The 16780-nt window shown below is 47.1% G+C and overlaps 1 protein-coding gene across 1 annotated transcript in view; it reads right to left on the bottom strand.

The window, feature by feature from the left end:
- Nucleotides 1–16716, bottom strand: part of LOC148046968 (paired box protein Pax-7-like) — a gene marked incomplete at its 5' end in the record, with an annotated part of 46278 nt that extends 29562 nt beyond the window's left edge. The window contains 1 exon segment of the mRNA XM_087712140.1: nt 16520–16716. Coding sequence (XP_087568266.1) covers nt 16520–16716 — 197 coding nt within the window.
- Nucleotides 16717–16780: the final 64 nt, after the last annotated feature.

Here is a 16780-nt window from a genome sequence, read left to right as displayed (position 1 = left end):
AACCCATCCAAACTGGCTGAACACCACCTTCCACGCATGCCTGTGGCCTCCTGTGCATGCATGTGTGTGACTTAGAAAACGTGGCTAAATAGGATGGCATTGAGCTGGGGCAGGTGGACAGGCCCATCCGCAGGTTGTCACTACCAAATTTGCTTGAACTGATCTGAACCGGCTGAATACCACCACTGATCTTTTGTACGTACGATCGACGCCTGTCAAAAGGAAGCTCTCTCTCTCTCTTTGACCCCCCATGCAAGAAAAGCGAACCTCACCACCACATTTGCAATGTGATGTCCATCTACTGGACAACACAGTGCAGATGGTTGAGTTGTGGTGGCACAGTGGTTAGAATGCAGTATTGGAGGCGAATTTTACCTACTGTCATCAGTTCGATCCTGACCAGGTCAACCAGGTTGACTCAGCCTTCCATTGTTGCAATATGATGACTCTGTAAACCACTTAGAGAGAGCTCTATATAAGTATATAAGTCTAAATGCTATTCCTTCCTTCCTTCCTCCCTCCCTCCCTCCCTCCCTGTACCCCTGACAGCAGTTCGATCTTGACCAGCTCAAGGTTGACTCAGCCTTCCATCCTTCTGAGGTGGGTAAAATGAGGACCCAAATTGTTGGGGGCAATATGCCAACTCTGTAAACCGCTTAGAGAGGCCTGTAAATTCCTGTGAAGTGGTATATAAGTCTAAGTGCTATCCCTCCCTCCCTCCTTCCTTCCCTCCCTACTTTCCTTCCTTCCTTCTTTCCCTGTGCCCCTGCCAGCAGTTCAATCCTGACCGGCTCAAGATTGACTCAGTCTTCCATCCTTCCGAGGTGGGTCAAATGAGGACCCAAATTGTTGGGGGCAATATGCTGACTCTATAAACCACTTAGAAGGGCTGTTAAGCCCTGTGAAGCGGTATATAAGTGCTAATGCTGTTGCTATTACTGATCGTTTTACTGATGCAATCCCCTGGCGAGCCGCAAACCAAACAGCCTCGCTTTACACAACCTGTTCCCTCCATCTCTCCAGCTAACCCTGGTTAAAAGTCCTCCAGCTTCAGAGGTGGTATTCAGCCGGTTCGTAGCGGTTCACTCGAACCGATAGTGGAGATTGCGGGTGCGCCCTGGCTCTATGCCATCCTATTTCGGCACATTTTCAAGCCGTGCGCATGCGCGCAAGCCCCGCACACAATCAAAGCACGCCCGCGGAAGGCCGAGCGCATGCATGGATATGGGCAGGCGCGCTCACCGGTAGAGGAAGTAAGTGAATATCACCTCTGCATGCAAAACAGGTTGGCTCCTGCCTGTCTTGTTGGAGGATTCGTGCAGGGGTTGCCCACCCGTGGGAAAGGGCTATTAGCATCGGCTCTTTCCGCGGCAACCCCCCCTCCCAGGTCTTTCTCCGCTCCCCCCCCCCCGAATAAACCCGAAATGCAGGTGTTTCCCTGTGGACAAGGTGAAAGATAATAACTCAGCGCCCGCCCGGCCACCTGCACATTCACCAGCCTTTTTCTTTCTGGCGCATAATTAAACCGTTGCTGGGTTTAAGTGGCAACATCCGACACACCGCATTAGAGGGAGAAAGGAAATGAGGCGGTAGGGAATATTAAAAGAAAAAGGGAAGACGCGTCGGAACAGGGGAGAAACAGGAGGCAGGTGAGCGGGGAGACTCCAGGCAAACTCAGCAACGTCTAATTCTTTGCACGCATGCACACACACACACACACACACACAGGTGAGGGATTGGAAAGAGAGAGAGAAACAGAAAGAGAGAGAGAAAGAGAGAGTAAAAGAGAGACAGAAAGAGAGTGCGAGAAAGAGAGAGGGGAAGAGAGAAAGAAAAAGAGAAAAAGACAGAGAAAAAGGGAGAAAGAAAGAGAAAGAGAACGAAGGAGGAAGAGAGAGAGAGGAAGAGAGAAAGGAGAGAGAAAGAGAAAGGAAGAGAGGAAGTGAAAGAGAGAGAAGACAGAAAAAGGGAGAAAGGAGAGAGTAAGAAAGAGGAAGAGAGAAAGAGAAAGAGAGAGAAAAAGAAAAATTCAGAGAAAAAGGGAGAAAAAAGAGAGAGAAAGAAAGAGACAGAAAGAGAGAGAGAAAGGAAGAGAGAAAGAGTGTTTAAGAGAGAGAGAGAAACAAAGAGAGAAAAGAGAATAAGAGAGTGAAAGAGAGAGTAAGAAGAAGGAGAAAGAAAGAGAAAGAGAGAAAGAAAGAAAGAGAGAGAAAGAAAGAGAAAGAGTGTTTAAGAGAGAAATAGAGAAAAAGAGAGTGAAAGAGAAAGAAAAAGAGGGAAAGAGAGAGAGAAAGAAAAAGAGAAAAAGAGAGAAAAAAGAGACAGAAAGAAAGAGACAGAAAGAGAGAGAAAGGGAGAGAGAAAGAGTGTTTAAGAGAGAGAGAAACAGAGAGAAAGAAAAGAGAAAAAGAGAGTGAAAGAGAGTAAGAAAAAGGAGAAAGAAAGAGAAAGAGAGAGAAAGAAAAAAGAGAGAGTTTAAGAGAAAGAAAGAGAGAAAAAGAGAAAAAGAGTGAGAGAAAGAGAGAAAAAAGAAAGAGAGAGAGAAAAAGAGAGGGAAAAAGAGAGAGACAGAAAGAGAGAGAAAAATAATTTTAAAAAAGGGCTCGGTTGCTCTCCTCAGCGGTTGAAGGCAGCCGCTTCTGAGGGAAAAGCAAGAGAGGTATTAAAAATGAAAAGGGGGGGGGGAGACCCAAGACACCCACGGCTTCCTTATCTCAAGGAGACACTTGTCAGGAATCACTCTGAGTGACTCGTTTTGTGTCGTTTTTTTTTCAATTTTATTTTTTTATTTTTTCCCCCCGCCGTCAAGGGGGCCTCAGGACACGGATCAAAGAAGGAGGCCGCGGAAGACACAGCAAACTTCTGATCCCTCCATGGCAGCAACGGCAGCGGCAGCGGCGGCAGCGATGGGCAGGCGGCTCTCCTCCACATCAAAGGAGGGGAGAACAAATGAGCAGAGGAGGAAAAGGGGGCCTAGATGGGGCGCAGGGAAGGGACAGGGAGGCGGGGGGGGGACTAAGGTGGCACCGGGAGGGGGGCTGGGTGGCATGGGCCGGCATCTCAGAAGGTGGGGATGAAGGTGAAGAGGGAGAATGAGGAGATGGAGAAGAAAGGGAAGGAGAGGAAGGAGAGAAAGTGGAGGTGGAAGAAGAGGCAAAGACGGCGAAAATGAAGGAGAAGATGGAGGAAGAGGAGAAGATAGAGATTGAGATGGAAGAGGAGAAGGAAGGAACAGAGAAGGAGAAAGGCGGAAGAGAAGAAGATAGGTAAGAAAGAGAAGGAGGAAGCAGAGACAATAGAGATGGAGATAGAAGAGGAGAAGGAAGGAACAGAGAAAGAGAAGGAGATGAAGAAAGGTGGAAGAGAAGATAGGTAGAGAAGAAAGAGATGGAGGAAGAGGAGAAGATAGAGATTGAGATAGAAGAGGAGAAGGAAAGAACAGAGAAGGAGAAAGGTGGAAGAGGAGAAGACGGAGGAGGGGAAGCTAAGATGGAGAAGGAAGAGGAGAAGATAGGCAGAGAAGAAAGAGAAGGAGGAAGAGGAGAAAATAGAGATTGAGATAGAAGAGGAGAAGGAAGGAACAGAGAAAGAGAAGGAGATGGAGAAAGGTGGAAGAGGAGAAGATAGGTAGAGAAGAAAGAGATGGAGGAAGAGGAGAAGATAAGAGATTGAGATAGAAGAGGAGAAGGAAAGAACAGAGAAGGAGGAAGGTGGAAGAGGAGAAGACGGAGGAGGGGAAGCTAAGATGGAGAAGGACGACGAGAAGATAGGTAGAGAAGAAAGAGAAGGGGGAAGCAGAGACAATAGAGATGGAGATAGAAGAGGAGAAGGAAGGAACAGAGAAAGAGAAGGAGATGGAGAAAGGTGGAAGAGGAGGAGATAGGTAGAGAAGAAAGAGATGGAGGAAGAGGAGAAGATAGAGATTGAGATAGAAGAGGAGAAGGAAAGAACAGAGAAGGAGAAAGGTGGAAGAGGAGAAGACAGAGGAGGGGAAGCTAAGATGGAGAAGGAAGAGGAGAAGATGGCAAAAGAGAAGAAAGAGAAGGAGGAAGATGGCAGAAGAGGAGAAGATAGAGATTGTGATAGGAGAAGGGAGGAACAGAGATGGAGAAGGAGAAAGGTGGTAGAGGAGAAGACGGAGGAGGGGAAGATAAGATGGAGGAGAAGAAGGCGAAGAGACCTCCCTGCAGGTGGGTTTTGGACTCTTGCCAGGAAAAAGAGAGGCCTGCAAATGCTCCAGCCAGGCCTAGAGAGGGAATTCAGCCATCTCCTCACACCAACTGACCTTGGCGGGGCTGCACTGCAACCCAAATTCTGACCTCTTTGGGGATGGACACATCTCTGGACGCAAAAAGGGCCTTTATCAGCCCACAGTCCTACTTTGCACCAAGGAGGTGCCCCCCTGCGCCCCTTGGGGTTCCCAGGCCCCCATGAGGCAGGCTGGAAGGGGACAGAGGCAGAATGGCCTCAGGGCGATAAAGTGGAGGGGAGTGCAGGGAGTGAGTGGGTGGTTGAATTTAGAATAGAATAGTATAACAGAGTTGGAAGGGACCTTCGAGGTCCTCTAGTCCAACCCCCTGCCTAGGCAGGAAACCCTACACCACTTCAGACAAATGGTTATCCAACATCTTCTCTAAAACGTCCAGTGTTGGAGCATTCACAACTTCTGGAGGCAAGTTGTTTCACTGGTTAATTGTTCTAACAACGGTCAGGAAATTTCTCCTTGGTTCTAGGTTGCTTCTCTCCTTGACTAGTTTCCACCCATTGCTTCTTGTCCTGCCTTCAGCCTTGGAGAATAGCTTGACTCCCTCTTCTTTGGGGCAGCCCCTGAGATATTGGAAGACTGCTGTCATGTCTCCCCTAGTCCTTCTCTTCATTAAACTAGACATACCCAGTTCCTGCAACCGTTCATCGTCTGTTTTAGCCTCCAGTCCCCTAATCCTCTTTGTTGCTCTTCTCTGCACTCTTTCTAGAGTCTCTGCATCTTTTCTACATCGTGGCGACCAAAACTGAATGCCGTATTCCAAGTGTGGCCTCACCAAGGCATTATAAAGTGGTATTAACACTTCACGTGATCTTGATTCTATCCCTCTGTTGATGCCGCCTAGAACTGGGTTGGCTTTTTCTCCATTTGGATGGAGAAAGCCAGGCTGGTCTGTGAGTTTTCCTTCTGTGCCACCTGAGTTTGGGCAGGGAGAGGCTGTTTGGCAAGCCAAAAACAGAAGAAGGGGGCAATTCTTCCCAGGTGGGAACGAGGGAGCCTTGATGTCCCACAGAAAAAAAAACAAACGGTGCCCACGCTTACTTATGGCGACTCGAGATCCCCCTGGCCAAAGACATTTGATTGCCTTGTTTGCTGTCAGAGATGGGCCTGGGGAGACACACACACCCATCCCTCTGCTACCCCTGGCCCTCCCCTCTGCGTGGCTGAAAACATTATTCCTTTGTCCCCGGGACTGCCCCTGTTTCTTAACCCGCGTGGGGGGCTACAGAGCAGAAGCCCGGATGGGGAGGAGGGTTGAGGGGAGGGTGGGTGGGAGAAGCCTGTTTCGGTCCCCTCTGGCTGCAGAGCTGCGATTAAATCGCAGCCGCCCCCCCCCCCCCCGCTCTCTGCTGGGATTCCCGGGGGAGCCGTGATCTGTTTTCAAGCCCTTATTGACTGCAACGGGATAGGCCTCATCCCTGCGCCCGATAAGCCTTAATACCGGCCTTATCGGGAAAGCTCCAGCTGTCCACACCTTTGATCAGTTTCCCTCCTTTCAGCCTGGCGACCCGTGCGTGCGTGCGGGGTGGGTGGGTGGGGGGTGGGCTTCCTTGTCTTGTCTGGCTGGAAAAGGCCCCGTTCTCCTTTGAGGGGAAGAGTCTGGCACCCCTCCTCCCTCTGCTCTTATTTTCAGGGGATGTTGTTAGCAATAGCAATAGCAGTAGACTTATATACCGCTTCATAGGCCTTCCAGGCCTCTCTAAGCGGTTTACAGAGAGTCAGCATATTGCCCCCAACAATCTGGGTCCTCATTTTACTCACCTCGGAAGGATGGAAGGCTGAGTCAACCCTGAGCCGGTGAGATTTGAACCGCTGAACTGCTGATCTAGCAGTAGCCTGCAGTGCTGCATTTAACCACTGCGCCACCTTGGCTCAGTGGTTGTTTTCCCCAAAACAGCACCCCTTCCCAGCGACATCTCCAACTTGTACGGTGGACAAGTCAGTTTCTCAGTGAAACGCTCTGCGGCTCCTTCGCACTACATTCTAAGGATAGAGTGCTCTGGAGAAGGGAAGAGGGTGGGACCAGTGGTGAAATTCAATTTCTTTTACTACCGGTTCTGTGGGTGTAACTTGGTGGGCGTGGCAGGGGAAGGAAACTACAAAAGCCCCATTCCCTCCCCACTCCAGGGGGAAGGATACTGCAAAATCCCATTCCCTCCCCACTCCAGGGGGAAGGATGCTGCAAAATTCCCATTCTCTCCCCACTCCAGGGGGAAGGATGCTGCAAAATCCCCATTCCCTTCCCATTCCAGGGGGAAGGATGCTGCAAAATCCCCATTCCCTTCCCATTCCAGGGGGAAGGATGCTGCAAAATCCCCATTCCCTTCCCATTCCAGGGGGAAGGATGCTGCAAAATCCCCATTCCCTTCCCATTCCAGGGGGAAGGATACTGCAAAATCCCCATTCCCTTCCCATTCCAGGGGGAAGGATGCTGCAAAATCCCCATTCCCTTCCCACTCCAGGGGAAGGATACTGCAAAATCCCCATTCCCTCCACATTCCAGGGCGAAGGATACTGCAAAATCCCCATTCCCTTCCCACTCCAGGGGAAGGATACTACAAAATCCCACTCCCTTCCCACTCCAGAGGAAGGATACTACAAAATCCCCATTCCCTCTCCATTCCAGGGAAAGGATACTGTGAAATCCCCTTTCCCTCCCCACTCCAGGGGAAGGATACTTCAAAATCCCCATTCCCTCCCCATTCCAGGGGAAGGATACTGCAAAATCCCCATTCCCTTCCCACTCCAAGGGACAGCCAGAGGTGGTATTTCCCAGTTCTCCAAACTACTGAAAATCTCTGCTACCGGTTCTCCAGAACCCGTCAGAACCTGCTGAATTTCACCCTTGGGCTGTACTTCCATCAAATTCTGCACTGGTTAGAGAATTGGGTCCTGCCCTCTCCTACACTACGAGGGCGACGGACAATTCAAAGGGACCTCTGTCAATCCTTCTTGGCATCACCATGAGGGTCGCTCACAATTTTGCACCCAGGCTGGGGCAATCCACTGGACTTCCTGCCCTGCCTTCTCTTGAGGACCTTCTCAGGGATCGCCCTGCCCCGACAACGCTTTGCAGCTGGTCATAAGGAGTAACGTCCCTGAAGCCCAGAGGTCACCAGGGGCTTGGCTGCGTTGCTAATTGCTAATTTTCTCTCCTCTCTCAACTCAACTCGTCTCTCCCGGGTTCCCTTATTAATCTCGGAAAGAAGGATAACAAAAAAAAACAAAAACAAAAAAAACAACCAGAGGAATATCATTTCAGCATTGCAATTTCTCCGTGGCCAAGAGCTGTGGACACCGTTAAGACATCTGGGCGTGGAAAAAGACAGAGAGCAACTTGAAGGGACAGGAGGGAATGATGGCAAATTTCTGGGGGGAGGGTCCCCCCCCCATTTCAGAGAAGAAGGGACATTTGAACCAGCCGTGAGCGGCAGCTGCCAAAAAAGCCAACCCAGTTCTAGGCTGCATCAACAGAGGGATAGAATTAAGATCACGTGAAGTGTTGATACCACTTTATAAGGCCTTGGTAAAGCCACACTTGGAATACGGTGTCCAGTTTTGGTTGCCACGATGTAGAAAAGATGTGGAGACTCTAGGAAGAGTGCAGAGAAGAGCAACCAAGAGGATTAGGGGACTGGAGGCTAAAACATACCATGAACGGTTGCAGGAACTGGGCATGTCTAGTTGAATGAAAAGAAGGACTAGGGGAGACATGATAGCAGTCTTCCAATATCTCAGGGGCTTCCACAAAGAAGAGGGAGTCAAGCTATTCTCCCAAGCACCTGAGGGTAGGACAAGAAGCAATGGGTGGAAACTAATCAAGGAGAGAAGCAACCTAGAACTGAGAAGAAATTTCCTGACAGTGAGAACAATTAATCAGTGGAACAACTTGCCTCCAGAAGTTGTGAATGCTCCAATACTGGAGGTTTTTTAAAGAAGATGTTGGATATCCACTTGTCTGAAGGGGTGTAGGGTTTCCTGCCTAGGCATGGGGTTGGACTAGGAGACCTCCAAGGTCCCTTCCAATTCTGTTCTTCTATTCTAAGTTTGAAAGGGTTTAGAAGGCATCTTTGGGCAAAATGGGAAATGGTGAATGTGTCAGTGATGTTGGTTGGTTCAAAGTCTTTCAAAAAACCAAGCACAATGCACCAAGAAAACATGACCGCCCCATGAAGGGAGACTGGATGGAAGGGGAAGAGGAGAGATTCTCAAGTTTTTGCTCACACTTGGGAAATTTGAGGGCACCTGCTGAAAAAGGCTGGCATTAGAAACCATCCCTGAGCCCTGAATGTTCAGCTACCTCTGATGGTGAGATGTCCACCTCCCTGATTCACCTGGGTCCACTCCTCAACCAACCACCGAACTGCCATTCCTCATTTCCAGAAAGGCAGGACCGTTTCTGGAAAAGAAGATAAGATGGTAGAGAGGAGGGATGTTTTGCTACAAACCTGATTCCCTTTACTATTTTTTTAAAAAGAGAATAATGGGGCACCTAAGAAGCTGGGTTTGGGCTCCTTCAAACCACCACATTGGCAGGAGAAGGGGGTGTTTTCCTTTCTAACTAGAATTCAGGAGCGCCATTGAGATTGTCCATCTTAGGGAAAAATCTTTTTCTCTCCACCTTACCTTCAACAAAAGGTTCTTCTCTCCACCCTACCTTTATCAAAAGCTTCTGTTCACTATACCTTCATCAAAAAGTTCTTCTGCCCATCCCACCTTCAACAAAAGGTTCTGTTCACTATACCTTCATCAAAAGTTCTTCTGCCCATCCTACCTTCATCAAAAGCTCCTTCTTTCCATCCCACTTTCAACAAAAGGTTCTTCTTTCCCTCCTACCTTCATCAAAAGGTTCTTCTCTCCATCCAACCTTCATCAAAAGCTTCTGTTCACTATACCTTCATCAAAAGTTCTTCTGCCCATCCCACCTTCATCAAAAGCTTCTTCTCTCCATCCCACCTTCAACAAAAGATTCTTCTCTCCACCCTACCTTCATCAAAAGGTTCTTCTGTCTACCTTACCTTCATTAAAAGCTTCTTCTCTCTACCCTACCTTCATCAAAAGCTCCTTTTCTCCACTCTACCTTCATCAAAAGCTCCTTCTCTCCACCCTACCTTCATCAAAAGCTCCTTCTCTTCACCCTACCTTCATCAAAATCTTCTCTTCACCCTACCTTCATCTTCTTCTCTCCACCCTACTTTCATTAAAAGCTTCTTCTCTCCACCCTACCTTCATCAAAAGCTGCTTTTCTCCATCCTACCTTCATCAACAGCTTCTTCCCTCCACCCTGCCTTCATTTTTTTCTCTCTACCCTACCTTCATCAAAAGGTTCTTCTGTCCACCCTACCTTCATCAAAAGCTTCTTCCCTCCACCCTACCTTCATCTTCTTCTCCCTACCCTACCTTCATCAAAAGGTTCTTCTGTCCATCCTACCTCCATGGATGTGCTTTAAACACAAAACCATCCTTCTCTATCTTCACAATCTATTATCCTAACTTTCAACCTGTCCCCAACAGTGGCAGGACATTTCTGGGCCTCCGTTATAGGGCTGAAAGTCCTCACAGAGAGCTCACCTTGATGTCCTGGAAAATAAATGTCTTTCTCTTTTCACACGAGAAAGTTCATCTTTTTTCCCTCTCCTCTTCCCTCCCCAAGCCTGTAGCTGACACATCGAATTGACAGGAACAGATGGAAGAGGCGGGGTGGGGTGGGGAGGGGTGGGAGAGCGAAGAAATAGCAGCTTTGTGGGATCCTCGAGTTTAATAATTTACCAAACTTTGAGGCACAGCCAGAGAGACTCTGGGAGGAGGGGAGGGTCTGGGGGTAAGGAGAGAGCTGGGAAAAAATAACAACGAAAGGCTAGCTTCCTTTATGGAAGCCCAGTTTCCAAACAAGGAAAAGGAAATAAAGTGTTTTTGTTTTTTACAAAACGCGCAATTAAAAGAGAAGACCTCATCCACAGACAGGATGGGTTTGAAAAGAAGTGGATCAAAAACACAAGGCTACTTATGATATTCACGTCTAAGAAACTCTTGTTTTGTAGGAAACACCTTCGGACTCCAGAAGGACACAACTCTTAAAATGTTTCCCTCTAATCACAGGTTTTCCTGGTCTACGGAGACTTTTATGTCGCCTTCCCGAACTAACGGCTAAAACTTTTCTTAGAAATCCAGCTAAGCATGTAGCCACAATAATGGCAATGCTTGCAAAAAGCTTTTCGCCTAATGATCGGCGCAGAGAAGCAGGAACGAGGGGATTGGGGGGGATAAAGCCAGGAAAAAAAGTATGTAATGTATTATTTGCAAGAGTGGCTTTGTTCAGAACCAAATCGATGCTATCAGCAGTACAGATATCTGCCTGTCTGCCTGCCTGCCTATTTTCTATCTTCATCTGTCTGTCTGTCTGTCTGTTTGTCTACCTATCCACCTACCTACCTACCATCTGTCTGTGTCTGTCTGTCTCCCTACGATGTCTGTCTCTCTGTCTCTCTGTCTGTCCATCTGACTGCCTACCTACCTACCATATCTGTCTGTCTACTATGTCTGTCTGTCTATCATCTATCTATCTACCATCTGTCTGTCTGTCTGTGCCTGTCTGCTCATCTTCTATCATTTGTCAGTCAGTCAATCAATCAATCAACCATTTTTGTCTGTCTCTCTGTGTCTATCTATCTATCCATCCATCCATCCATCCATCCATCCATCCATCCATCCATCCATCCATCCATCCATCCATCTATCTATCTACCATCTCTGTTTGTCTGTCTGTGCCTGCCTGCTTATCTTCTATCATCTGTCAGTCAAATCAATCAATCAATCAATCAATCAACCATCTGTCTGTCTCTCTGTGTCCGTCTGTCCATCCATCCATCCATCCATCCATCCATCCATCCATCCATCCATCTATCTACCATCTCTGTTTGTCTGTCTGTGCCTGCCTGCTCATCTTCTATCATCTGTCTGCCTATCAATCAATCAATCAATCAATCAATCAACCATCTCTGTCTGTCTCTCTGTGTCTGTCTGTCTATCATCTATCTATCTATCTATCTATCTATCTATCTATCTATCTATCAATCTACCTATCTATCTATCATCTACCTACCTACCTACCTACCTACCTACCTACCTACCTACCTACCTACCTACCTACCTATTTAATAATTCTTAGGCTGTGGAACAAGGTTTAACCTGAAACATAAATCGCCCTCATTTACTGAGCATTTTTCAGAAGAGATTCGAGGCTCCCCACCCCAGATGACCGAAAAGACGCACTGCTTATCTCTCCCAATGAAAGACCCAGGATAGACAAAGCCATGTGACAAAATTGTGTGTCCCCCTCATTGACAACCCATCCACACCGTCCCTTCCAAACACCGAACAACCAGGGAGGGGGGGGGGGGGACACACATCAACCTTTGGGGATTTGGCGTCGTTCTGCGTTGCGTTTTTAAATTTGTTTCGAGGAAGGAAAAGTTTCGAGCCACGTCGTCGGGGGCTGTTTCTCCGCAACTAGAAAACTGATTTTGCCCAGTATTTTAAGAGCGTTAATTACAACTGCGATAAGGCTGGTAACGAGGGAGCAAAAAAGAAAAAAAGAAAAGAAAAGGAGGAGAGAGGGAGGTTGACACTGATGCTTTCGTTCTGCCACCCGTTGCTTGGTTTGGTCCAAGTGTCTAAGTGTATAATAAGCATTTAAAATTAAGTCTTGCCAGACAGGCAGGGAGGGGTGGAATAAGGAGGGGGTGGGGGGGAAAAGAGAGAGAAGGGGAGATTTGGAAAGGAGGAGGAGGAGGAGGAGGGGGGGTGTTAAACAGTGAAGAATGAAAGGGGTGGCGGCGAAGATGCAAATCACTGCTGGAAAAGAAAATTATGTGCAATTACTCCAGAAAAACGGGCAGCTCTGCCCATTCCAGCCAACAAGATCTCATTAATAAGCAGAAAATAAGATTGAAATGGTATGTGAAAGAAGTGGAAAAATGAATTTGAATGCCGCATTTGTCCACAATTACCCCCGCGTTCACACATATTTTATTGCAATTTTTTTTATTATTCTTAATCTTTCCATCCCTCAAAGCAGATTGGGAACATCGCGCGGCATTATGGCGACACAAGGAGAAAGAGGCATTAGAGACCCCGGTGCGCTTGCCAATTTGCAAAAGGCCGGGGCCGGGGGAAGATCACCCTTCGTGGCTCCACCGGCTTAACGCCGTGTAGGTACAAGACTTTTGCAAAGAGAGAGAGAGGGAGGGAGGGAGAGAGAGAGAGAGAGAGAGAGAGAGAAAGAGATGCACGCATATCCCCACATAAACCCACACTCTCAACCTTTGGCCGCATGGCTCGAGCCCCCTACCCTTGGAAAGAAAGAGAGGAAATGAAGTTGACATGGACAGAGGCCTGCTGTGGCTGCCAGGTTTACAGGGAAATGGTTCAGCGTCCAATTTAGGAAGAGGTCAAAAGACAACCCAGGAGGAGGATGGTTGAACAACTTGCCCCATCACAGCCAGATAGAGATAGAGATAGATAGATAGATAGACAGACAGACAGACAGACAGACAGACAGACAGACAGACAGACAGACAGACAGACAGATGCTAATTGCAACAGGAGGATGCACTGAGAGACTTTTCCAGTTCCTCACCGTCTCTGAGAAAAGAGTTCTGTGAAACCTAAAAGCTGGCCATCGGCACGGCTGAATATAACAACAATAACAACAACAACAACAACAACAATAAAATAGCAATGGCAAACTATTTCTGGAGTTGAGTGTGCTACACTATAAGTATTGTATACTCTATGGATGATTAATATTAGCGGTAACTTGAACACATAATGCTCAATGCTAATAATGTATTTAGTTATGTTTGATGGATAACCAGTGGTCTTATTTTTAATTGTAAAAACTGATGCACAGACGTTTGTAACCAAACAACATGCTTGACGAAATTGAGGAAAGTTTTTTGTATGTGTTGTTTTGTTTTTGTTAGTTTTAAAAATAAAAATATATATTTTAAAAAAATGACAACAATAATAATTATTATTATTCTTCATAATACTATGAAAATAAACAGCGTGGGAGCATTTTACTGGGAATAAAAACGCCCTTCATCCCCCGTGGATGGACATTCCCTGCCATCTTTTATCGGGATAAATGATTGGACAGAACTTTTTTTTTTTTCCTCCTAAAGAATTAATCTTCTAATTTCCCGGCAAGCTTTTCTACACCAACCCCCGTTTAACGGTGACCAGTGCTTGAAAGTAGTTTGACGTGAGCGCGAAGGCAGTTTGTAATTTATTTTCTCCTCTTGGCCAAGAAAATATCACAGATATCATCGATTCCCCCCCCCCCTCGTCTGTTTTCGAAACAGACCTACCTCTCCGAAGGGCGTGATGCAAAATTGTAAAAGAAAATATAAAAAAAATGTTTTTCTCTTTCTTCCAATTTTGCAGGTTGGATCCCAAGCCCCCGTGTTTTGGAATGAAATTATTCTGATTTTTTTTACCCCCTCCTAAATGGAAAATCTGGCAGAACTAGATTGAAAGATTATTTTTCTTACTGGCTAATTGTGTTGAAAAGGATCCTCTCTGCCTTGCAAACCAACTTCTACCGTGTTCCCCCGAAATAAGCGCTTGGCCTTATATTGAGGGAGGTCTTATTATTTTGGAGGCGCAGGAAGATGGCAAGTGTGGTCACTTCATGGCTGCTGCTGTGTTGCAATGTTTCTGGGGAGGGATTATTTTACCGCATGCACTCAAAAGCCCGATTGGGCTAATTATGTGGGGAGGTCTTATTTTCAGGGGAACAGGGTAGGTGCCCGAAATCAGGAACTAATTTTATTTTTTTCCTATTTGGGGTTCTATTTGATACCTAAACCCTCCCTTCTCTCTTTCTGACTTTTCTCCGGGGTCCTCCTCTGAGCATGTACAGAATGACTTCCCCTCGTTAGAACCCACACACCCTGTTTTCCCGAAAATAAGACCTCCCCAGATAATAAGCCCAATCGGGCTTTTGAGTGCATGCGCTAAAATAAGCCCTCCCCCTAAAATAAGACCTCCCCAGATAATAAGTCCAATCGGGCTTTTGAGTGCATGCGCTAAAATAAGCCCTCCCCCTAAAATAAGACCTCCCCAGATAATAAGCCCAATCGGGGTTTTTGAGCGCATGTGCTAAAATAAGCCCTCCCCAAAAATATTGCAATACAGAAGCAGCCATGAGGTGACCCCTCCTGCACCTCAAAAATAATAAGACCTCCCCAGATAATAAGCCCAGTCGGGCTTTTGAGCGCATGCGCTAAAATAAGACCTCCCCCCGAAAATAAACCCTCCCCGAAAATATTGCAATGCAGGAGCAGCCACAAGGTGACCATGCTCACCACCTTCTGCACCTCAAAAATAAAGAGACCTCCCCAAAAATAAGGCCTAGCTCTTATTTCCTGGGGGGGGATGCCAAAAGAAAATAAGACTCTGTCTTATTTTCGGGGAAACACGGTAATTAGGAAATTCTAATTTTTTGCACATGAAGAAAGATCTTTGACTTTTCCAAAGTAAGGCTTTGCAGGGAAGGAAGGTTTTAAAACAAACAAAATATGGATAAAACAGTTTGTACGCACACATTCGTGGTTTCACAGCCCTCCCCCTCATATCCAAACCAGCGCCTAAATTTTGGACCCCTTATTATTTTTATGTATGATTAAATTTCCTTTATTCCTCTTTTTGTAGATTTGCACTATCCCGTCAGATGGAAATAAAACTTGAAGAAGTAATAAACTAAGAAGGTGTGCTTTTCCCAGTTTGAAAATCAGCAAAAGAAAACAGTTACGACTTTCCTTAGAACGGCAGAAGCGAGCACATCTTTAAATCCGTTACAAGACCATGCAGTAAAATGAAAATAATGTCAGGCAAACACATCAAAAGAAGAGACACGTTCAGTGCTGTGGATTTCTCTCTCCCTCTCCCTCCCTCCCTCCCTCCCTCCCCTCTCTCTCTCTCTCTCTCTCTCTCTCTCACACACACACACACACACACAGAGACACACACAACTCCATTTCTCTGCTGGCAATGGGGGACCCAAGTTTACTGCTCCATTGATAAACTCTCTACAAATTTGTGCAGGAGTAAAAAAAGGAGATTTAGCCCTGTCTCCAGATCTGATTTTTTTCTCATGCCTCGCTCAAAACACCGGTAATAAAGTTTAATGGTGTGTGTAGAAAGCTGTAGAGAGTGGGGGAGATTTGTTGACATGGGACAAAACAGTGGATGGATTAAAAAAAAAAAGATTTCTACCTTTGCTGGTTCTGTCAAAGTGGGCCAAAATGGGGTAGGGGATCCCCCCCAAAGAGGCAGGAATCCACAGCTTCTCCCCAATCCCCATTTTCCTGACCAAATTAAAACAGCAGCACGTTTCCAATCTCAACTAAGAGCTTGTGAGTCGCGGGAAATTAAAATACCGGTTTAGGGAGACGTGAGGATTTCTGAAGATAGTAGCAATATCGGCCCAAAGTAAGGGCAAATTTTATTTTTGCAAAATCTGAGCGAAAAACTGAGCCCCTGTTGAGGGGAGCCGGGGAGGCTGATATAAGGAGGAAAAGCACAGGTGACGTCGATGAACAAAATTGATTTTCTACCCTGTTTCCCTGAAAATAAGACCTCCCCGGATAATAAGCCCAATCGAGCTTTTGAGCGCATGTGCTAAAATAAGCCCTTTATGAAAATATTTAAATGTATGCACAGCCACTCCCCATCATTTCCTTGTGAGGGGGGGAACATGCCCCACATGCACCTGTCATCCACGTGGAACGGCCTTGCGGTGGCCACTCCCGCAAACCTTAGCTACCGCACCCCTTCTCTTAGTGGCGGCCGCAAAAAAGAGCGGGCAGGCTCAGCGACGCTAAGGCTGATAAGAGTGTGCCATAAACAGAGACAGAACTTCTGGCTCTCTGGATCAGCTGATCCGAGGTTAAGGGACCTCCTGCACCTCCAAAATAATAAGACCTTCCCGAAAATAAGACCGAGCACTTATTTTGCGGGGGGGTCAAAAGAAAATAAGTCCCTGCCTTATTTTCGGGGAAACACAGTAGGCTCTTTGTAGAGTGCAATGCCTTGTCCATTGTTGCGTTGGCGGGCAAGAATTTAATATATCGGAAAAGCAGTAAGCCACCCCAGTTGTGGCCCTCTGATTCCCACAGCGCCCCATCACTCTTCCATGGGTCCCTGACATCTTTTGCAAATGCCGCGAGAGGAAAGGTAAGAATGACTTACTTGTGGAGACAGGCCATTACTGACGGGATTCATATGGTTGGCTGGAGCTGTGGGGTTCATGAAGCTGTCTGAGTAGCTGGAGAAACTGTGCCGGGCCCCGTAGGCAGAGCTGGAGTCAGGGGTGGCTGCCGACAGGCCACCCTGGTGCATGGTGGACGGAGGGAGAGGCTGGGGCCGGTGCACGGTGCTGCCTCCGTCTGTTGGGGAAAGAAGGAGCCGTGAGCAAGAAGCCCCTGCAGTCAAACGCATTTCCTTGGAGAG

Source organism: Thamnophis sirtalis, unplaced genomic scaffold (assembly GCF_051295495.1).
Source record: "Thamnophis sirtalis isolate CommonGarterSnake01/CBP01778 unplaced genomic scaffold, rThaSir2_p1.2 scaffold_4, whole genome shotgun sequence".
Classification (NCBI taxonomy): Eukaryota; Metazoa; Chordata; class Lepidosauria; order Squamata; family Natricidae; genus Thamnophis; species Thamnophis sirtalis.
This window is presented reverse-complemented; position numbering and strand designations above follow the sequence as displayed.